Raw genomic sequence first — 24025 nt, 5'->3', positions numbered from 1 at the left:
ATAAATAAATTGATTGTTGCGCTAAGACGGTTTGACCCAAAGAAATAAACTATTAAGTCTAACTTGAATTTTGTTCATTCGGTGAAGAATATTTACAACATTTCACTAAGTCACAATTATATCTAGTTGAATATTTTTTACCATTTATTTAATCTTTCGACAATCTAACTTATCAAACTAGTCATTTGCTTTGGCCAATGCTCAATCCAAGTATGAAAACATTGATCCAATCCTATCTTTTCTCAATTCATTCATACAACATGAGTTTTTGTCGTTTGTACTTACATTTTTTAGTTTAGCGGTAGTCACAGATACTTTTGCCATTTCCCTTACATCTTGTATCATGGGTACTTTCGTCATTTGCATCCATTAAAATATTTTAATTATTTCTTTATTCACCAGTATTTCGTCATTTGTATTTGAGTATACAAAATAACTAGTCAAATATATAATTAAATATTACTTTATTTATGTTCAAAATTACCCAATCACTTGTTAAGACATCATTTATATAATTATTTTATATATTTATAATATATATACATAATTTCATTATTATTGAATTTTATACTTTATTCTCTAGTTAGTAAATACACGTATTATTCGTGTTTCCATATTATTTGTGTATTAAAAATGTTTAAAAAAATTTTTGAACTCAAAACGTATTAAACGTATATTTTACGCCCTTCCTATACTAAATACGAATTATACGTCATATTTTACATTTACCATATTTTTGTCGTATATTTGAATTTTGGCTAAACTTAAAGTATAAAATTATCTATTCTATTTTTAATTATTTACGAAAATACCACTATCATTTAAAAAAAACTCAGCAACATTTTTTTCTTAATTCTCAACCCTAATTTTGCATTTTTCTCCCCTATGGCCTACACAAAAATTCACTCTAATCTAAAGTTTGAAATCCAAGTTGATTAATTTGTTTGTTTTTCTCAACTAACTAGTACGTTACTTATTATATAAAGAATTTTGATTACGTATTATATCATATTAGATTTAATAGTTAATTAAATATTTTACATTTGAATTGTTATATTGATTTTCAATAGGAAATTCATGAAAAGTAGTAAAATTATTCTCCGGTTGAGGTTACTTCTATCATTTCACTTAGACATGACAATGGGTCGGGCATGGGCCTTTGCACAGGATTGACCCATATATTTTTAAAGGCCCAAAGCTCGGGTCTGGCTTTAAATGGGCCTACCCATGGGATGGCCCATGGGCCAGCCCATTTAAACAATTTTTTAATTAAAATTTTTAAATACAAATTATTTTTCAATTGTTAAAACCGAAGACAATATCTCAAACATTTTATTTATAATCTCTCATTTAGGATAAAGGAATATTATGGTTATATGATGAAAAATAATATCAGTTTACAATATAGTATAAATTAATTAATTTACACACTATATAAATTACAAATATAAATATAATATATAAATTATACCATTTGTCTACTCATTTTTAATATCCAAAATTTTGAATTTATTTAACATTGAATTCATTTATAATATTTTGTAATGATAAAATTGAAATAAAAATGAAATTATAAAGACAAAAAATTATTATTTACGAATTCAAATAGTTTTCAAAAGAAAATTGATGAGAAAAAATAAGATTCAAAATATAATGAAAGAACTGAGATTGAGAGAAATTAAAATTGAAGAAAAGTTGAATTAGTTTACATAGAGAAAAATTAATTAATTAATTAATTAAAAATAAAGAAACTTAAAAGGCTTCTACCTTTGTGGCAAAAGCCAAATTCTGCCACAAAGGCGAAGCCAATGGCTTTTGCTTTGGCAGAAGGGTTCTGCGCTTCTGCTTTTTGATATTTTTTTTAATTTTTATTTTCTTAAATGGTAATGGGATGGGCTAGTCCTTGCCACGGTTTATGGTTCGAAAAAATAAGGACCCTGAAATTGTAATAGGATGGTTTGTAACCGGTTCAGAATCGACAGCTCCGATTCATGACCCCGGTTCGGAATCGACGGTTCCGGTTCATGACCCTGGTTCAGAATCGATGGTTCCAGTTTATGACCCCGGTTCGAAACTGACATTGAATCATCAATTCTAATACATGATCTTCATTTAATTTTTAAATTATTAATTACAATAATTAAAAATTAAAAGAAATGCTTGGACTTAATTTTTCAATTAAGCTTCCTACATATCTTTTTGGGGTTTAGAAGAATCAAAGTCTACGTAATTCTCTTATCTTTGCATATCCAATAGCCGATAGTACCCCCTTACCTTATCATTCACCTCCGCTGTCTTGACTATTATTTCTCGTCATCGAACTATCCATAGTTAAATCAAGCGATTTTTAATTGAAGTCCACTTTTATATTTTGTTAGCGTAGTTCGGCTTTTGAACTATCCACTTTTATATAATAAATAAATTTAATTATATAAATAAATTATATGATTAATTATGAAAGATAATAAAAAAATAATAAATAAAATTAAATATATGAATAAATTCTATAATTAATTATGAATTGTATAATAAAAATAGAAATAGAAATTAATAAAAAATAAAGAAAGAATTTAATTAAATTTGAAAGAATTTGATTGAAAAATTGAGAGAGTATTAAGAATTGAAAGGATGAGAATGAGAGTAAATGAGAGAGCTTGAAGGATTTAGTGTGCGAGAGTTGAGAGACTGAATGGATATATATAGAAAAAATTTTAAAAAAGAATTTTAAAAAGGGAGGGGGGTGAAACAAAATTTAGAAAATATGCAGGGGACTTCCCCTACAAAAGATTTTGAAATATACAGGGCCCGGTCCCTTGTATATTTGTAGGGAACCGTTGGTTTCTTTTTGTTAAAATTTAAAAAAATAAAATAAAATTATCCGTTTAGAAAATGTAAACCGCCGGTTCATAAACCGAATTGAACCGACAGTTTTACGGTTTAAAATTATATAAACTGGAACCGAACCGTCAAAATCTGGTTTCGGTTCCAGTTCAATCCGGTTCTGGTTTTATCCAGGCCGGTTTCGGTCCGGTTCACGGGCCAAACCAGCCCGTGGCCAGGTCTAAGTCTTACCCTTCGTATCATTGAGTTTCATTAATACATTTGGCGACCTGCAGATGAGAGCTATCTTACAAATGGGTATTTAGAAACAAAAATAGAATGGATTCCAGGAATGAAAAACATCCGTCTCAGGGACCTGCCGAGCTTCATCCGAACCACAGATCCAAACGATTTCATGACACAATTTGCCATTCAAGAAACACAAAGAGCTACAAAAGCTTCAGCCATCATTCTCAACACTTTCGATGAGTTAGAGCATGATGCAGTAAGCGCTCTCTCCTCAATGTTCCCTCCAATCTTCACAATTGGACATCTGCAATTACTCCTCCAACATCCCTCAGAAGGGCTCGGAAAACATTTTCACCAATCTTTGGAAAGAAGAAACCCAATGCATAGAATGGCTCAACTCCAAGCCGCCAAATTCTGTAGTCTACGTGAATTTTGGCAGCATCACGGTGATGACACCGCAACAGATGGTTGAATTTGCGTGGGGACTCGCCAACAGTGAGAAAACATTTCTGTGGATTATAAGGCCGGACCTGTCTGTGTTGCCGGCTGAGTTTGTTGAAGCCACAAAAGAAAGAGGCCTATTGGCGAGTTGGTGCCAACAAGAAGAAGTTTTGAAACATCCAGCCATTGGAGGATTTTTGACTCACAATGGATGGAACTCAACGATTGAAAGCGTTTGCAGTGGAGTACCGATGGTTTGTTGGCCATTTTTTGCTGAACAACAAACTAATTGTAGGTATGTATGGAGTGAATGGGGAATTGGGATGGAAATTGATAGCAATGCTAAAAGAGAAGATGTGGAGATTATTGTGAGAACATTAATGGAGGAGGAAAAGGGTAAGATAATGAAGGAAAACGCAATGGAGTGGAAGAAAAAAGCTGAAGAGGCTGCTCAGCCCTATGGTACATCATATCTGAATTTTGAAAAGCTTGTCAAGGAGGTCCTGTTTCCATGAAAAAGTTCCGAGATAATAAAACTGCCATTACAACTCGAATTTTCTTGATTTATCATTAAACAAGGAGACCTTTATTCGTAATTTGGTCAGACTATATGTTCTCCTCTCTTTATGTTCAACCTTGTTTTTTTTTTTTTTTTTCATATGGACGTGAAGCTAAATTTGAATCTAGTTTAATTTAAATTCAATTTGAATTAATGATTGTTAGCTCAAATTTTAGTCAGTCAAAAATGTATTATCAATAGATGAATAATATCTTTGAAGGGAATCAAATCAATCAATTTGAACCCTAATTGGTTGATCTTCTTTTTCTACTTTGAGAGATTTTTAGTTTTCTTTCATTGCTAATATGTACTTTTTTCCTGACCATTAGCCTACTTGAAGTGCCTAAAAATATTGAAAAAGAAAAAAACGAACTTATGTTCCTATACTATCAGTCAATAACTGTATAGTGGACCTGGATTTTTCTATACTAAACCATTATGTGTCCTCTTTTTTCTCTTTGGATTTATTCACATTACATCGTAGTTTAGTGCCATGGGGTTTGAAGTGTTCACGCCAGAATTTACTGAAAAAAATTGGGTCTTTGTCAAAAATGATGCTACGATGTGGTTTGCAGGTTTGCGAGGCAAAAAACTCAACGGTTTTGAGGGTGGTGAAATGTGTGGCAACATAAGAATATCTATGAACAACCGATCATAAAAATAACAATGTTTTCCTAACATAGTGTAAAGTCTGTCTACAATAAAATCGAGGGATATATCTTTCCAACTCCGAGTAGCTAGGCAAAGGCAAAGGCAAAGGCAAAGGCAAAGGCTGAAAGAGTCCTGAGGGTTGCCAACTTATATTTCATTTGTTGGTATTTCGAATGTGTCATAATGAATTTTCTGATGATACAACACACTTATCACACAAAACTCACTTCAACGTTAAGACAAGACATTTCACACACTAAAAATTTGATATTAAAATATTATTAAAAATATTTAAATTTATATTTTTTTATATATAAAATTTTCTCACATTTTTTCTTCATTAGGCCACCCTAGGATTCTGTCCATTGTCCATAGAAAATGTTTTATTTATGGTCATACTCATACCATCAATAGGAAAAGGTAAATCACTCTTAATTTATTTTGGTGTAAAATCTAAGCTGCAGTCGGGCTGATTCCTATTCCCAATGCGTCATCGTTTCACGGGGGCCATAAAGCGTAAAGTTCATCATCCATTTTGTGGTGCAAGGACGATAGTGTCAATTGGCTAGGACGCAGAAAGATATTTTTGGAGTCTTAGATAACCTGCCATCATCCATCTAAAAATCTCAGCGTCACGTGACCCTGTACCCCGCTTCATTGTCAGTCTCTAACAACCCTTTTAACCAGAGTTAGCAATGCCTGCAGCACTTCTTTCCGCACAAGCAGTTGTTCTTATCCATGCTTATCCCAAACTTAATAAAATAATGACGTGTATATTTATAGATAATATATAATTATATAATTAAATAAATTTAAATTAATATTAAATTAACACTTAATTACATGTTAATCTAACCCAAGCGCAATGCGCAATGCGCAATACGCACTGTTTAATTAACCCTAGTTACACCTCAAATCCTCTATAAAAAACCCCAAAATCGGCGATGCCTTATTCATATCTTATAAGGCTAATTCCTTACTTTTTCTCGTTAATTCCGTTTATATCCCAAAATCTAGGGTTTCAGCATGGATTCCGCCGATGTCGAGTACCGTTGCTTCGTCGGTGGCCTGGCTTGGGTTACCACTGATCGTACCTTGGAGGAGGCCTTCAGCGCCTACGGCGATGTCCTTGAATCGAAGGTCCGTTAGCCGCAGATATCGGACCCAGATCTGACCCGATTCGGCTCGTTTTGATCTGTGATCTGTGATCTGTGACTGTTTGTGTTACTACTACTACTACTCTATGTTCTGTTACTACTGCCATGTTACTGTTCTCTTTTTTGTTACTATCCCCTTAATCGGTACGTTCATCTTCATCTTTTTCACTAAAGACGAAGGGCCCGATCGATTTAATATTTCTATTTTTCCATGAATTTTTTTTAGATCTGGAAGTTTTAGTCTAATATGTTTTAATGCCTATTTTTTCAGATCATCAACGATCGTGAGACTGGTAGATCCAGAGGTTTCGGATTCGTTACCTTCCGTGATGAGAAGTCGATGAGGGACGCTATTGAGGGAATGAACGGTCAGAATCTCGACGGCCGCAGCATCACCGTGAACGAAGCTCAATCCCGCGGAAGTGGTGGCGGTGGCTACAACCGTGGTGGAGGTGGATATGGCGGTGGTGGACGCCGTGAAGGTGGAGGCGGTGGATATAACCGTGGATACGGTGGTGGTCGCCGGGAAGGTAATGGATACGGTGACGGTGGTTCTAGGTACTCTAGAGGCGGAGGAGCCTCCCAAGGTAGCTGGAGGAACTAGATCTAGTGTTAGGGTTTGAGCTTGCCTGATGGTTATTAAATTTGGTCTGGATGATGTAGTTTTCAATTTTCTTCGTGCTGTTCTGCTCCGTTATTTTGTGAAGTATACTTCTTTTCAGCAGTATTTTGCATTTTTTTCAGTAGTATTTTGCATTTTTTTCAGTAGTATTTTGCATCATCTCGATTTAACTTATTTATTACCCAATATTTATAATTATTTTCGAGCCATCATCTTAAAAATTTAAAATCAACATTATTTTTTTATTAAAGGAAATTATAATAAATGGCCAAATTAAGGGGGTTTAAGTGAAAGTATCTAAAATAATTAGGGTCAAGAAAAAATGTCTAATTTTTGTGAAATGGTGAAACTGTCCTATTTATAATCAAGAAACTGCCTTATATATAAACAAATGCGTTATATATAAACAAGGAATTCACGCGGTAATTTTTCATAATTTTACTGTATAAATTTAAAGAAAACTATCTTTTTCACGGTTATCTAACAGTTATCTCATAGTGGAAGAAATTTTTGTCGATTTTTGTGTTTTTTAGCAATTGAAAATAATAAATAAGGATAGTATATTATTTCATATTTTGATTGAATTAATTTACTGTTAGAATTATTGAGATTTGAGAGAGATTTTGAGGTTTGAATGTTTAGGGTTCTGATTTTGAGTAATGTATAAAATATTTTGATTTTTGATTGTTTTGTTTGAATTTTTTGAGATGTTTTATGTTATTGGATGTCTAGATTTGATTTGTGTTGAAATTATAAATTGAAATGATGATTTTTGGTCGAAAAATAGATTAGATCTGTCGATGTTGTTGTGGGATAAGGGGAAAATTTAACGTTTTCAAAATTTTAGGGGAGTGGAACAGGGGGAGATCTACGGGAGTTCAAGTGAAATTTTATACTGAACCGTGGGGCAATCCGTGAAAATCATAGGTTGGGTGGAAATTAATTTTTTTAAAACTATAGAGTTTATATGAGATAAACTTTGAACGACCATAACTTTTGATCTGGGAGGAGTTACAGGGCCTGTAATATATCAATGCGAAGCTCGTTTTGAGCTCTATAACGACAATCAACTTTGTCGGTTGCACTGAATTCGGAGGCCAAAATAAAATTGTTTCAATGTGTATTATGTAATTTTTTTATTTTATCAAATTTAGGATTTTCGGTTTTTATAATTTTGAGTTTGTTTGTGACCGGGTTAGACTTTTTTTTATATGTAATTTTCAAATTTGATATTTGTAATTACGATGTGCTTTTTTAGACACGTTTTACGATATAATTACAAAATTTTTGATCAATTTTTAGGTTTTCTCGTTTATAAGCTATTTGAACTTGTAGTTTTTTAAATTCAGATCTGTTTTTTTAGATTTTTGAGTAATTTTTGTATTATTAATATTTTAGGGTATTTCAATATATTTATTTATTCATAATATGTTATTTTCAATATAGTTTTTACAAATTAATTTTTTTCGATTTGAATTCAAAAATACGAATTTCTTCTTTCTGAACGAACTTATAGTAATTGATATTAAATAAAAATGAGAGTGAAATTAAATATTTAAGTGATATAAGAAATGTATGTAATAAGAGTGAGAGTAAGGGAGTTTATATAAATATGATGAAGGGTAATTTTGGTATTTAAAAAAAAAGATATTTTTGTTTAGAAATAAGGAATTTAGGCATTTTTGCTTAGAAATAATAAAATTGGGTATTTTTGATTAATGAAAGGGTAATTTAGTCATTTATTATCATTTCCTTTTTATTAATGTTATAATGTTGTACTAAATAATAATATTCTTCTAATAAAAATGGATTCAATGAAAAGCCTAGCTAGGCCTGCCGGGGCGTCTACAACTCCTTAGGATGCCCTTTTATATTTGGGCCAAGCCCATTTACTCATCCTTAAAAGTAGTGTTATCTCATTTTTTTCCTTTAAAAAAAAAAAAAAGTCCAGTGATTTGACTACATCAAACAACATTGCTTACAAATATTCATTTTTGCAAACACAAGGTATTATTATAACTTAAGCTTGTATACATATTTTATGTTAGTTGACATTTCAGACTACTCCTTACAATGATTTTGAATTTGTTGATTATTAATTCTTCTAATTATGACCCAAAAATAATGCATTTACAAAGTAAAAGTGTGTTTAATAAGAAGCATCAATTTGTATATCTGAACCTCTCATTTTCTGTTCAAATTCTTGAAGGAATTATCAATCATAGGTAGACACGTTAATTGGGTCGGGTTGAATGGAGGTTTAGCATGAAGCACAAAAAAAAAGTACGGCAAAAGAAAACTCGGTCTGATACTGTAGCGTGTCGGGCTAGGTTCATAGGCCTATTAGCCGGGCTTCGTGCTTTAATATTAAGCCCATAGGCTGACCCGGCCTGCCCCGTTACTATTTAATAATAACTTTTTTCTTTTAATTTTTGTTGACAGAAACAAAGCTTTTGCCTTGTGTTTTCTTCTGCGTCGGTAGAAGCCTTATTAGGCAGAGAGGGAAGCAGCAGAAGCCTTGGCCTTCAATTTTTTTTTAAAATTTTAAATTAATTAATTTTTTTTATATAAATCTATTTAATTTTTCTTCATTTTCACCTTCATTTACAAATCTTTCAATCTCAATTATTTTATTATATTTTCAATCTCATTTTTTCTTATCAATTACTTTTAAAAAATATCTAAATTCATAAATAATAATTCTTTATGTTTATAATTTTATTTTTATTTTTATTTTATCATTACAAAATATTACAAATGAATCAAGTATCAAATGAATTCAATCCATTTGAATATTATCATAGTATATATTTATTTATGTTTTATAATTTGAAAAATAATTTGTATTTAAAAATTTTAAATAATTTTTTAAAATATTTAAAGCTTGGCCCGGTCCGGCCCATTTTTATATGGGCCGAGCCTTTATATATTAATGGGTCAGTCCGATCTGAAAGCTCATTACTGTTTGAGCTTTGGGCTCGACCCGACCCATTAGCCTGATGGACCAAGCCTGAGCCAGCCCGGCCCGGCCCATCGACACCTCTAATCATAGGGAAAAAAACAAGGAACTTTCTTTTTTGGGTGCTTTCTTATTATAATTCCACTTCTAAGTTGCTCTCTTGAATTAAATAAGAGTTTGCCAATACTCTCCCGTGTCTAAAGAAAGTACTTTTAATAAAGTAATAAATTTGAATTATAATGGGTAGTTTAATTGGTAAAAGAGGATGTTGCATATATAAGAAAGTATGAGTTTAAGTTTTTTTTAATGACATTTTAAATTCAAATTCTTAACTTATTTAGTTTAGTAGTTATGTACTAAATCACTAGATCAGGGTTGTGTTATTTAATGTGATTGGTTTTAGTCTAATATAACGGTTTGGTTTGGGTGATATTTTTCATTATGTATTTGAATAAAAAATGAAAATACTGTAATATCTGTCAAGTTTTAAATGTTTAATTATTGGGTTTTAAATATTTATATAATATATTATCATATAATAAAATATAATTTTATTTTTTATTTAAAATTATTAAATTATATAATAATATATTATTTAAATATTTAATTACTTGTTTAAAAATAAATATAAATAATTTTATTTGAAAAAACACAACATATCAATTAGATTATTTTATTCCAAAACCTGTTCAAGAGTCATATCAAAACAAATAAGCTATAGTAATAATAAATAAATAAATAAAAACCCTGAAAAACGAAAAATATAAAAAGTGCACATAGAATTAGACTTGGCTACAGTTCATGAACCGACGGTTTTGGTTTGGAACCATCGGTTCACAATTCAAAAAAATAAGAACCCTGAACTGGAATCATTACAGGACGATTCGTAATCGGTTTGGAATCAATAGTTCCGGTTCATAATCCCGATTCGAAATCAACATTAAACTGTCAGTTTTGATTCATAACCCTGATTTATTTTTTTAATTAATAATTATAATAATTAAGAATAAAAATTAAAAAAAAAAGCTTAGACTTAATTTTTTAATTAAATTTTTTACATATCCTCTTGAGATTTAGAAGAATCAAAATCTATGTAGTTCTATTTATTATTTTTTATAATTAATTTTATTTATCATCTATTATTATTATTATTATTTTCATTATCTTTCATAATTAATCATATAATTTATTTTATTCATTATCAAAAAATAGTAAATAGAACTACGTAATCTTTGGTTTTTTCAAATCTCAAGAGGAATAATTAATTATGAAATTGTATAATAAAAAAAAAATAATAATTAAATTATAGAAATTAAAATTAAAATTGATAAAAATAAAGAGATAATTTAATTAAATTTGATATAATTTGATTAAAAGATTGAGAGAATATTAAGAATGGGGAGAATAAAAAATAAGAGAGTTGAAATATTGAATAATATTTATCAGTAAAATTTTATATTAAAGAATTAAAAAAAAAACAGCCAAACAGCAGCCATTTTTAAACATTTGCAGGGAAAACAGCCAAACAGTAGCCATTTTTAAACATTTGCAGGGGACCCGGTCCCCGCAAATGTTTTTAAAGCAAATCTTGCGGGTTCTTGTAAATTTTTTTTAATTTAAAAATTAAAAAAACCGGTTTATAAATTTTTTGAACCATCGGTTCATGAACCGACTATGAACCGATGGTTTTATGGTTCATAAATATTAAAATCAGAATCGAATCATCAAAATTTGGTTTTGATTTTGATTCCGATTTTAACGGTTTTGATTTCGATTTTGATCGAATTGATTTCGATCTGATTTACTGTTCAAACCGGCCTGTGGCCAGGACTAGGTTAGGCTAAACTAGCTCATGTTTTTAAGGGAGACGGACTATTTCCCACCCAACTTTTGATGCATTTTCAAATTGGCACCCACGACAGATGAAAATCCAGTTTTCCCACCCGTGACCAAACTGCCGTCCAATTTTTCAATTAGGGACAGGGGCAAAATCGTCATTTGCTATTTAAAACCTTAAAACTTTTAAATTTTACCGTTTCCCCCCTCCAGGTTTTAAAAACTAATAACTAACCCATCCTCAGAGTTTGAAAAGTTTAGATTTCACCCCTGGGGTTTGCTTCTTCTCCGGCCACCATCGACGGCTGACGCATTCGACCGATCTCCCATCTCCGACTACAAAGGACGACGAAGGACGACCCTTCGTCGCCCAGATCTGGACGACGAAGCGTCGTCCAGATCTGGAAGAACAGACGAAGGACGACGCTTCGTCGTCCTTCGTCGTCGCGTCTTCCAGATGCGACGAGCCACGAAGAGAGAAGAGAAGAGACCTTCGTCGAGCGATCTCCTAGATCTGGACGACGAGCGACGAAGGGAGGTCTCTTCGTCGCATCGTGCGACGAAGAGATCTCCGTCTCTTCGTCGCACCACCGCCGTCTCACCAGGAGAAGGAGGAGGCCGGTGACGACGCCGAAGAAGACGTCGGGAGATGAGGTTGAAGAATGGGGGTGAAATGCTAGTTTTGAAAGTTATGGGGGGCGGTTGTATTTTGAAAAATATGGAAACTCTAGGTTTGGGGGTGAAAATGTTAGTTTTTAAAGTTTAAAAACTTTAGGTAAGGTGAAAATGTTAGTTTCTAAAACCTAAGGGGGGTGAATGGTAAAACCCTCACATCAATTTTGAGAAATTAAATTAAGGGGTATTTTGGTCATTTCATCTAACAAGGATAAAATGGACATTTTACCCTTATACAAACAGATTTCATCCATTTTAACAGCTCATAGGTGAGAAAACTGGATTTTTATCTGCCGTGGGTACTAATTTGAAAATGCATCAAAAGATGGGTGGGAAATAGTCCTTCTCCCTGTTTTTAATATAAAAGTCTATAGCTCAGCTGAAAAGGTCATGGGTTAAGATCGACATGCTATAATGTCAGAGCGAACTTTATCAGATTGCACTTCAAATTCCTACTTTGGGTTCAGTCTCCATTTAATGTGGCTCAATTGACATGTCTAATTTTACTGTGCCTATCATTGTACTTGACCAGTTGACTCCAGAGGTCAGAGGTCAGCGGTATTTCGTCATTTATATTATATAAACCCTTACAACTATTAGTATTTTCAAAATACCCCACAATCTCCGCCATTCTTAATTTGTCATCTTAACAAAAACCCCAATCATCCTCTCCAACTTCACCCAAAGCCATGCCCTCACCAAACTTATCATCAGCATCATCGTGTCCCTCTCTGCAACTCTCCTCTTTAACTTCTTCCTCCTCATTCACCCAAAAATCCTCTCAAAATTTTACCTTTTCCCCTCCATGGCTTCTTCCCAGGAAGCTCCCTATGGCCCGAATCTCCTGTGTTTCGACGCGACCCAGGAGACTGTCAGATCGGACGAGCGAGGAAACGGAGACCCATGAGCTGGTTAGAGAGATAATGAGGAGCTTCAGAGACAAAACACTGTTGGTGAAGACGCTAAACAAGTATGTAACGATGGTGAGAACTGAACATTGTTTTCTTCTCTTTGAAGAGCTGGGAAAGGCTAACAAATGGCTTCAGTGCCTTGAAGTTTGTTTTTTCCTCTAAAATGAGTTCTTTTGTAGTATCAGCTTCTAGATTGGAAGCGCATGGACACACACACACACACACACACACATTTAGGTTTCAATTCAGGTTTTTATTCATATTTTAGTACATGCTTTACACATGTTTTTCGTTTGATTGTTAGAACATTCTTTATTGTATTAAAGTAAAACTATATACACCTAATTTTAAGTATTCAATTAGATATTCAAATAATATGTCATTATGTATTTAAATTTACTTTATCACTCAATCATATCATGATATATCATATGAATACTTAATTAGGTATTCAAAATTGGATATACATAACATTATTCGTGGTATTATGTGTAGTTGTAGTGGTGTCTTGCATAATAATTCAATGGTTTCAGGATATGTCGCCTTCAGAATCTCTCAGAATCTAGATTTGTGCCCTATGCTCTGCTGTTCTCTATTCTATTTAAAAATTTTCAAAGTGGCTTTCTTTCGCTGATGTGTTGAAATGAAATGTGAAAGCCACTTTCACATGGCTTGCATGTGAACTTTGACAAAAGATTTTACAGGCATGTATTGTAATTCATTGGCCATACAATTTTGAACAATGAATTTAGGCAAGGTAATATATTGGTTTACCAAAAACTATATTTAAATGGTGGAAACAAGTAGTACGGTAATTAATTGAGTACAAAACATTGGAGTGATAATAATTTAGGAGTAGGAGTCAAAGGGTCAACTGACTCCCCTTACCTTTGAAAAGTTTTTAATTTAGTATAGGTAACCTATTAATATTATTTATAAAACTTTTATTGGCTCTCGTAGATTTTATTATTTTTCATTAACCTCTTATATTTTATTGTTATTTAGCATTGACCTTCTAAGTTTATTTAGGGGTCTATGACAAAATAATAAAGTTATGTGTATATATTTTAAGTATACAAAATAAACACATAGATAATGTGTTATCATATAATTGAGTAATTTTAATTAATGATAAAGTAATATCTAATCAGATAATAACATATCATCTGTGTATTTATTTTATCATCTTCATTGTTCTTTGCAGGTCATAGTTTTTCCTACTTGTTTAAAAGACAATATACTCACCTCACGTATTTTTAAAATATAATTATAGTTGCAATAGTTTATAATATAATATTTATATTTTAAATTTGTTTTGTTATGTTCCTTAAGAGTATAATTATCATTTTTTAAACTATTAAAATTATATTAAATAGGCAGAAAGACTATTTTCTAAGGTTTGATAAAATGATGATTCTTAATTTTTAAATTTAAAAAAACTATTTTCTTACCTAACTATTAAATTTAATAAAACAATTTGTCAAATTTAGTTTTGACAATAGGTGTCTCAATTAGGCTTATTAAAACAATATGTTAAATTTTAAAATATGACATTTTCACTCTTATAATACTATTCACAATTTATTCTGGCAATAGGTCATTTAATTGAGTGGGACAAGTCCTAAACCTGATTGTTTGGTCTGAAAATTTTAATTTTGGAGTAAATAAAATTTAGGCTTGTTATCAAACCTTGAGTGGGAATTAGCCATATGGCCAAAAAGTATAATAAAGTTCAAAACCGGCTAGAAATTCACCTTTGTAGGGTCAAGAACCCCCACAAGCTTTCCAGATCAAGTTCTTGGACCACAAATTGGCATATGGCTCCACCAGCTAGGCTTTCAAGAACATGATGGCCCATAATTTGAAGAGATGGCCTGATCTTAGTCAGAATTTCGAAAGGATCGTCGATCACCATCATCTGATTCTCATATGCCACCATGATTTCTATCAGTTATGAAGAGAAAGTTTTATGAAGGTGGAGTTATCTGGAGGAGTGGATAAGCTAGTCCATTCAGCTTGAAAACTCAAGATTGACTATTTTATTCATTACTAACATTATTTATTTTGCTGATAATATTACTTACTCCTGTGTCCCCACTAGTAGCTTTCCGATGGTATTGATTACCAGTTGGACATTATGGTTTCTATCCAAGCTCAAACTATTATAGGTTTGACTTGGATCAAATCCACTTCTATCACAGCTTTCATGAGTTTCTCATCCTGCAGAAGCATAAACAAAGTGCAGGAGAGAGACTTATCCGGCAGGTTGAAAATGGAAAAAAGTCGCGACTTGAGAAGGAAAACAAAGTAGCATAAACAAGTTTCTTTGAATATCTTATATGTTTCTATTAGATTAATGCAAAGTAAACGCAGGATTATCGCATTACATAAGAAAAATGAAAACAGTTTCAGAAATTGAAGTTAAGCTGAATTTAAGAACCTTATAATGGTACTCCTTTTCAGAGCCTATTATCATTTATTTTCAGACGATAAGTAGGAACAGCCAAGAGATGCTTAGCTCGAGGAATCACAAGACCAAACTCCTCACTCATGTCCAATTCACTCGGCAGCATCCCATCCGGAAGCTCCCAATCAAAGCAATGCACAAGCTGTGCTACCACTTGCTTCACCACAGTGAGTCCCAACTGCATTCCAGGGCACCCTCTGCGGCCGGAACCAAATGGGATAAGCTGAAAGTCTCGACCGCGAAGATCAATGTTACTACTGACAAACCTTTCCGGCCAAAACTTCTCAGGATCGGTCCAGGCTTCTGGATCTCTTCCGATTGCCCATGCATTTATAACAACTCGTGATTTCTTGGGTATGTGGTAGCCATTTATTGTGCAATCTTCCACAGATTCATGGGGGAGTAATAAAGGGCCTACAGGATGGAGCCTGAGGGTTTCTTTCACAACCATGTCCAAGTATTCCAGGTTGTCCAAATCTGATTCTTCAAACATCCTGTCCAGTCCCACGGCAGTTTCCAGTTCTTTCTGTACTTTCTTCATTTCTTCAGGATGTTTCATGAGTTCTGAAAGTGCCCACTCTACGGCTGTAGCTGAAGTGTCCATTGCAGCTGTAAGCATATCCTGATCATATCCAGCCAAAAAGAATACAATCATTAGCTTTAAACATGCAGAACTGAGAAGGAAACGTGGAAATTCGGAGAAGTATATTCTCAAAAATGGAGAAGAGAATCGTGAAGAAACATACAAATATAAAAAATATTGGAGTTTTTTTATAAATATCAAATTTTATTTAAAAAAATACAGCAAGCATATTTCTTTTAAAAAAAAAACTTTAGTAATAATATGGTGTGTATTTAATCAACTTTATCAACCTATAACTAAATAATTAATGTAAATCAAATTTGACGAAATTAACTTTTTGAGCGATGGCCAACAATTAGAGAAGTCAAATATGGAGAGATGAATTTTAACACACTATAAATGAAAAAAGTTTTAGATGTTGGAAAAAAAAGTGGACAAAAATCATATTTATAATTTGAAATTATGAAATAGAATAAAATATAAAATCAATTTTTAATTTAATAAAAAATAAGAAAAAGATAATCATATGTCAAATTTTCTTTATACTTTTAAAACACCGCTCAAACATTTTGTACCAATTTTGAAGCATTTTAAAAACTGAAATGTTTCAAGAACATAAAAGAAACAAAACTATACCAAGATTATGGCTTTGATATGCTCTCGATTAATTTTGTACTCAGTTTCTTCTGATCCCAAGAAGCTCAACATGACATCAACAAAATCTTTGGTTCTCTTTTCATCCTTGGATAGAACATGCTCATCAATAATCTTTTCAAAGAAAGCATCAAACACCTTGGAAACCGCCTTCATCCGCTTTCTCAGCCCCTGGAGATCAAGTGAAGCAATTTGAGGGATGTAATCACCCAAATTTGGAATGGCTACCAATGTCAAAGCCTCTTGGATCACAGCCTTGAACCCTTTCTCATGAAACTCCTCCTCCATATATTTCTTCCCAAAAACCATTCGACAAGTCATGTCAGCGCTCAGAGACGACACCTTTGCAGTAAGATCAACGGCAACACCATCTTCGGCAGCCTCTTTTACATATTCAATCAAGAGATCAAGCTCTTCTTTTCTCATGGCCTGGAAAGCATTGATCTTAGCCATACTAAGAAGTTCCAAGGTGCACATCTTGCGGACGGTGCGCCAATAAGACCCATAAGGAGAAAAGGCTAAACTCTTATGCCCGTAACTAATATACTTTGAAGCTTCAATAGCAGGCCTGCTGGCAAAAAAAAGATCGTGCGTTTTCAGGAACTGTTCAGCAGCTTGAGGTGATGAAACTACGACTGTTGGCATCAAGCCTAAGCGCATAAACATGATGGGGCCATATTTTTTTGCAAGTTTTTGAAAATCTCTGTGAGGAAACTTGCCTAACAAATGAAGGCATCCGAAAATGGGAAACCCTCTTGGACCTGGAGGCAATCGGTTAGATTTTGTATCTTTTTTCCACAGCAAAGCTTGGAGGAAGAAGAAGAGGGCCACAAGAGCAAGTGAGGTCCAAGTCCAAGACATGATTATGCTGGAAATCTTTTGATTTCTAAAGGCTAAAACTTTGCTGCTTCTCTCCGATGGAGATGACAAATTAAGAGACCATAATAAATAGATGGAACCGGTGCCAGTGAAGTATTTTAGACAGACGAAAAGGATAAAACGGAGATAAGTTCAATGATCATGACCACTCACATAATTGCATTATCACAATGCTTTTCTCTTTTGAGGTACCCTCGATGATTTCTATTAAATGATGGCTGGACCCGAGGACTAAATTTGTACGGGTCAGAACTCAGGCTGGAGTAGTCCCAACTACATATTGTTAGCTTGAACAATTTTTTGGATTTAAACATACCCTTATTCGGACTCGGTTGGCATTGAACTTGGATTAAATAATTACTTAATATATCTTAACCACAAATTAATGCAACCAACTACATATTGTGACTTCCCTAGCAACCTGCTAATCTTTTTTTGTTTTTTTCCTAATTCTCTTTATCTAAAATTAAAGTTGACAAAGAAAGAAAGAGACATTTTCTAGAAGGTCCCATCTATTATTGATCAAAAAAATCACGTATACAATATAATTTTTTAAACATTTCGTATTACATATTGAATTGACACCTTTTTCTAATGGAAGTTCGGAAGTTCTTAGTAAATGATGAAGATTGTGTCAAAAGATTCAAAATCTGCAGGCGCAATAGTAAGAGTCATGTAAGGTCAGACTTTAAACTTTGTGAACAAATTAAGATATACATAAATATTTCGTCTAATCCAAACTTGCTTACAAATTAATGATGTGATTTTTTGGCCGAGAAAAGTCACAGAACTCCTTACAACTGTGTGTTTTTTTAATAGGGGGAAAACACGAAACTTGTTTCAATTATTGAATCCCAAAATACTCTATTACACTCTTTTATAGCCTTTCCCTGTTCTATAATTGTCTCTCACTATTTAGGATTACCCGATCTAATAATAGCACAATACAAATCTTCTAAACAAAAGATGTGAGACAAAAGGTCGTTTACAATTTTTTTTTTTTAAACAAGCAATATGGAAAAAGATTCAAAAGGCATAACATCCACAAAATATCGGAAAGTTGGTGAATCAAGCATGTTGATCATTTTGGGTTGATTTTATGTTAACCTAAATGCAACTTGATTCAGTTGTGGATTAATTTGAAAACAATTCGAATTAGGTTTTATATTAAATAATTCAACCCTAACTTAATTTTTTTTTTGTTCTAGTTAGATTAATAACTCATATTGAAAATTATTAATTAATGGGTCATGAGGTGGATCAAGCCACACTCACTCCAATTCGAATTTAACTTAGTTTCAAAAATGAACTAACCCTTTTGGTTCAAACCTAGCTTGAGGTTTACCTAAACGAATTTGAGTTAAATCAAGTCAGGTTAATTTTTGAGCCTTCAATTTTTAATGATTTTTCCTATAAATTTGCTAGTCTATGATTTCAGCCTTTTTATAATTTCCAAAATAAAAAAATTGAAACATTATTGTCATGCCTTGTTGAAAAATAAAAAAGTTGAAATATTATTGTCATGTGTTGTCAATTAAAAATTAAATTTCTTATAGAACCATTTTTTATCTAATATTAGAATATTTTATCAAATGCATTATTCACTTTTTTTTCTCCTATATTGACCCATTCAAGACAATGACCAACTTGGCAAGGACTGCTTATTCATTTTCTATATAAGAACTTGATGAAAACTAGAGGAAACTACAATTTTTCATTTTTAAAACTTAAAAAATTCATTTTTTTCCCTCATTATATAAAGATGGTAACGACAAATAGGAGTCAAATACCTTAATTTTTGTCCTCATCTTTTCTCTAATATGGGGATGATGGTTAATCCTTATTTTCTCCTTGTGAAGAAAATTTACTTTCCCTTCATCTCCTCATCCTCGCTAAAAAAATAATAGAATAATTATTAGGTGTCAAAACATATTTGTAATAATTCAAAATTTTTAAAAATAATTTAATATGTAAAGATTTATGAAATATATATGGGAGAGAACGAACAAGAGAGGGGACAGGCTAAAGAAATGACGGATCAAGAATATATTTATTCTCATCCCTGATTATGGGAATTTTAATCATCTCCATCCTTGTTCTTGTCCCTGTCTTTATCAAAAAATCTTCTTCTCGTTCGGAGAGGGATAAGCCAAAGATCCAATTTTGCAAATTAAATTGTCATCTCTATCAGTATCCATTTTCATAAATGAAAATTGTTATTTCAAAAAAAAAAAGTGATTAAAAAATGAATTTAGCCAAGGGAGTAGAAGTAGAATTTAAACTCTAGCCTTATATCAGTTAGTAAAGGATCTATTTAAAAGTCATCATTCATTTCATAACTATAAAAACCTTATGGATCATGTATGATATTTTTCAATTTAAAATCAAAATAGATATTAATTGATGAAAGATTATAATTAAAAAGTAACCATAATAGCATTATACCAAATCATATAATTCCTAAACTGAAATATCTAATCAAATGAAAAGAGTAAAATTATGTGCAAGAGCAACATTTTGTATACACATTTTTTATATACAAATATGTTCATACATAGATATTTCATCATAAGATTAGATTTTATTTTATCATTAATTAAACATCACTCAATCACATCATGATATAATTTTGTATTAAAAATGCATACACATAATATTATTCTATGTATACATGCACTTTTAACTATACATATAGTGTGTCATGTGATTGAGTAATGTTTTCAAAGAATAAATAAGTAAAAATAATTAGACAAAGATAGAAATTTGCAAAGGTGAGTTGGACCTCCTTCATTTCTAGTTCACATTAAATAGTAGGGTTGAGAGAAGTCTATCTTCCAAACCCTATTTCATGACATGAGGAATCCTTGTGGGAAAAAAAAAATCGAAAATATGCTCCTTTGTTATTTAAGATTGAGAAGTGCATTGTCATCTAAATCAATTTGAACCAAGTAAATTACATTGAGTTATGATTTACCTGTTTTATTAATATGATCAAACCATCATAGTGAAGTCAGCATATGGTTTTGTAAAATTTTGCCTTTACTAAAATTCAAATAATTGCAAAGATTATGTGTCATATCACTAAGGTATAATTTTGTTTAATTATATATTATTTTAATTTTTATTTAATTTATCTAGAAGTTGGATAAGTATATTGCATGTTTTATTTTTTATTTAATTTGCCAAGTTAGAAAGTGAAAACTTTGCAACTGTAGAACTCATACCAAATCTCACCAATTGCAAAAGATATTCACCGCACAACAAGATCACAATTATGTTTGGTTATATATTGTTTTAATATGAGTTGGCAAGTTTAATAGTAGAAAGTTTTGCAATTGTTAAGACTCGAATTAGTGTTGATGTTTTTTTTAACAACTTATTAACCTGATATGAAAAAATTAGGTTTGGATTAAGTTTTTTAACACAAAATATAGTTTGGGTCATGTTCAATAAGGGTGGATCCAACTGTAGTCTAGTCAAGCTTAGTGTCACTTCAAACTCAAATCAAAGTCTTAATATCCAATGCAAACTTAAGTTCATTAAAGTTAATTCACAGCATCGCTAACTATATGAATAATTAATAATATTAATAGTCAGATAAATAGTGCTACCGAATGAATAAATAAATCAATTATTGAGCTAAGACGACTCGACTCAAAGACATAAACTATTAAGTCTAACTCGAATTAAGTTCATCTAGTATGAAATATTTACAATATACTACTAAGTCACAATTATGTCTTGTTGAATATTTTTAACATTTATTTAATCTCTCACCAATCTAACTTATCAAACCGGTCATTTGATTTGGTCAATGCTCAATCCAAGTATATGAAAACATTGATCCAATCCCGTCTCTTCTCAATTCATTTCTGGTAATGATACTAGGATTTATGGTGTTGTAACATATCCAAAGTATGATAATCTCATTAATACTAAATCATGGGAAGAAAGGTTACGGCATTGGGAATCATATCGCTGTACTGGTACTGGGATTGTCGCTTTTGATAGTCTTTAGTGTCATGTTTGTAACAGACATTCTCGTATGCAACATTGATTTTGTACTATAACCGGTTCAGCAACTTTTCCACAGTAATATCGGTCATCCCCTGATGTTGATTTATAATTTTGAGTTATTGTATTAATCTGTTTGGAAAAAATGAGTTACTTAAGTGAAAGCAAAGATATTTAGATTATGAATCTGACATTTCCATAGGTAAATTTATGTAATGAACCATTTGTCATTTATAAATATCGAACTTTCAGGTGTTCAGGTGGATGCAAAAACAACGCTGGTACATTGCTGATAATGGCATTTATTCTAAGTTGATAACAGTTATGGGAAAGAAAGGCCAAACTAGGATGGCTATGTGGCTCTTTTCTGAGATGCGTAATAGTGGGTGCCGACCTGACACTTCTCTTTATAATGCTCTAATTACTGCCCACCTCCACACTCGGGATAAAGGAAAGGCATTAGCCAAAGCGCTTGGTTATTTTGAGAAGATGAAGGGAATGGAACGTTGTCAACCCAGCATTGTGACATATAATATTCTTTTGAGAGCTTTTGCTCAAGCCCGAAATGTTGCTCAAGTTAATGCTTTGTTCAAAGAACTTGATGAAAGTTTTCTTTCTCCCGATATTTATACTTACAATGGTGTGATGGATGCATATGGGAAAAATGGGATGATCAGAGAAATGGAAGATATACTTTCCCGCATGAAACGTGCTCAGTGTAAGCCAGATATTATTACATTTAATTTGCTGATTGATTCATATGGGAAGAAGCAAGCTTTTGACAAGATAGAACAAGTGTTTAAGAGCTTGTGGCACTCCAGGGAGAATCCAACACTGCCAACATTTAATTCAATGATCATTAACTATGGGAAAGCAAGACTTCGAGGGAAAGCTGAGGACATTTTCCTAAAGATGGCTGATATGAAGTACAAGCCAAGCTTCATAACATATGAGAGTCTTATTACAATGTATGGATATTGTGACTGTGTTTCTAGGGCCAGAGAAATATTGGATGAGCTCATCAAGTCAGGGAAGGGGATAAAAGTTTCAACACTGAAAGCCATGCTTGATGTTTACTGCATGAACAGTTTGCCTGTGCAAGCAGATGCACTTTTTGACAACCTGCACGATTTGAAGGTGACTCCAGATTTGTCAACATATAGACTTCTTTACAAAGCCTACACCAAAGTCAATATGAAAGATCTAGTACAAAAATTGCTAAAGCGGTGGAGAGAGATGGTATAGTCCCAAATAAAAGATTTTTCTTGGAGGCTTTGGAAACTTTCGGGTCTAAAATGGCTAGTCCAGAATCAGCTAGTGCTAAAATGATGTGAGCAAATTAGGGACTCTTGAAAAGACATAGGTCGATGTGAGATTTTTTCTTATTCAAGTATTCTGATCTTTTACTGATTCTAAGATTCAAGGCAAATATAGCGTTGGAATGATGGGCAAGTTAGCACCTGATCACTTAGCTGTTGAGCGCATTGTTTGTTTCCATATGATCTGGTATGTATATCTTTGTAATGATGAAAATCAAATTGCTTCGGTTCAAGATTTGGATTTAATTTTAAACACAGCCATCTACTAGCTAGAAATAAAACCAAGTTCTTATGCTTTACTTTCATTTTCATGTTTGATAAACCAACTGATAAATGTTTAGTTCATTTACTTCTCTACTAAATACACAGGCGCAGGATATTTAAGATCGGGATTCAGGATAGAGAAGCCAGTTTTTCACATTTCTGTTCTCGTATGAATGATATAACACGAATATCTTGTGTCGACCGACAATTGTGTTTCTGCTTGTTGATTACTGTGTTGTAACATCATATTCCCAGAAATCCTTTGCCTTCAACACAGAATATGACAGAAATTTTTTATCAGAAATGCTTATGCATTATTGCTTGTTTAGGAGTTGCTCCGTTTTTGACATGTTCATGTTGTTTGTACTCAAACTAAAGTATACATTTTTGAATACACACATGAGGTGTCATTATATAATTATATATTACTTTATTTTTTAATTCAAAATATTTGATCACTTGATGACAAATATTAAATGCGTATTTGTTTATGTATTAAAAAAAGATATATATAATTTTATTATTATAAAATTTAGCAATAATTTCTTGAGACAAACCAGAGTTCTTACTTTTACTTTAGAGTTCAAGCTTGAGTTGACAACACCGGAACTCATTGTTTGAGGTGAAACATCAAGTTGAACTCAATTCAGCATGTTTGAACCCCCAATCTAGAAGATTAATTTCATGCCTATAGTGTAATTGTATTCGTGCGGCGAAAGAACTACAATTCTTTTGTATTTACTAAACTGATTGTTAATATGATACACACTAGTTTTAGGTCAAAATCAGTGTCAAGATAATAGGCTCTTCAGAATAAAAATACAATTTCAATTACAATAATACAACTACATTCAGACCCACTTTGAGTGGGCAGCCATTGCTTGTCATAAACTAAGATCAAGAAGAGAACAGCTCGAAGCCAGTCAATCCTCATCTGACTCTGCAATCAAGAATTCACAGCATCA

General features: G+C 32.3%; 3 protein-coding genes, 1 long non-coding RNA gene and 1 pseudogene across 4 annotated transcripts; 4 read left to right on the top strand and 1 right to left on the bottom strand.

Annotated features, from left to right (window-relative positions):
- Positions 1-1915: 1915 nt before the first annotated feature.
- Positions 1916-4064, top strand: LOC123198962 (annotated as a pseudogene).
- A 1600-nt stretch (positions 4065-5664) lies between these two features.
- Positions 5665-6604, top strand: LOC123198523 (glycine-rich RNA-binding protein 7-like). The gene is made up of 2 exons (XM_044613206.1): positions 5665-5860; positions 6149-6604. The coding sequence occupies exons 1-2, from the start codon at positions 5747-5749 to the stop codon at positions 6479-6481; spliced, it is 447 nt and encodes a 148-aa protein (XP_044469141.1). The 5' UTR covers positions 5665-5746; the 3' UTR covers positions 6482-6604.
- Positions 6605-15206: 8602 nt separating this feature from the next.
- Positions 15207-17565, bottom strand: LOC123198808 (cytochrome P450 71AU50-like). The gene is made up of 2 exons (XM_044613594.1): positions 16567-17565; positions 15207-15969 (listed from the first exon to the last, which is right to left on the bottom strand). The coding sequence occupies exons 1-2, from the start codon at positions 17443-17445 to the stop codon at positions 15340-15342; spliced, it is 1509 nt and encodes a 502-aa protein (XP_044469529.1). The 5' UTR covers positions 17446-17565; the 3' UTR covers positions 15207-15339.
- A 4236-nt stretch (positions 17566-21801) lies between these two features.
- Positions 21802-22722, top strand: LOC123198961 (pentatricopeptide repeat-containing protein PPR5 homolog, chloroplastic-like). Its single transcript, XM_044613765.1, has one exon. It carries the CDS (start codon positions 21802-21804, stop codon positions 22720-22722), a length of 921 nt encoding a protein of 306 aa, XP_044469700.1.
- A 148-nt stretch (positions 22723-22870) lies between these two features.
- Positions 22871-23388, top strand: LOC123198809. Its single transcript, XR_006498155.1, has 2 exons — positions 22871-22983; positions 23166-23388. It is a non-coding gene; the product is annotated as an uncharacterized LOC123198809 (long non-coding RNA).
- Positions 23389-24025: the final 637 nt, after the last annotated feature.

Source organism: Mangifera indica, chromosome 16, assembly GCF_011075055.1.
Source record: "Mangifera indica cultivar Alphonso chromosome 16, CATAS_Mindica_2.1, whole genome shotgun sequence".
Taxonomy (NCBI): Eukaryota; Viridiplantae; Streptophyta; class Magnoliopsida; order Sapindales; family Anacardiaceae; genus Mangifera; species Mangifera indica.
The sequence above is the reverse complement of the archived record's forward strand: the minus strand, read 5'-3'. Positions and strand labels throughout refer to the sequence as shown.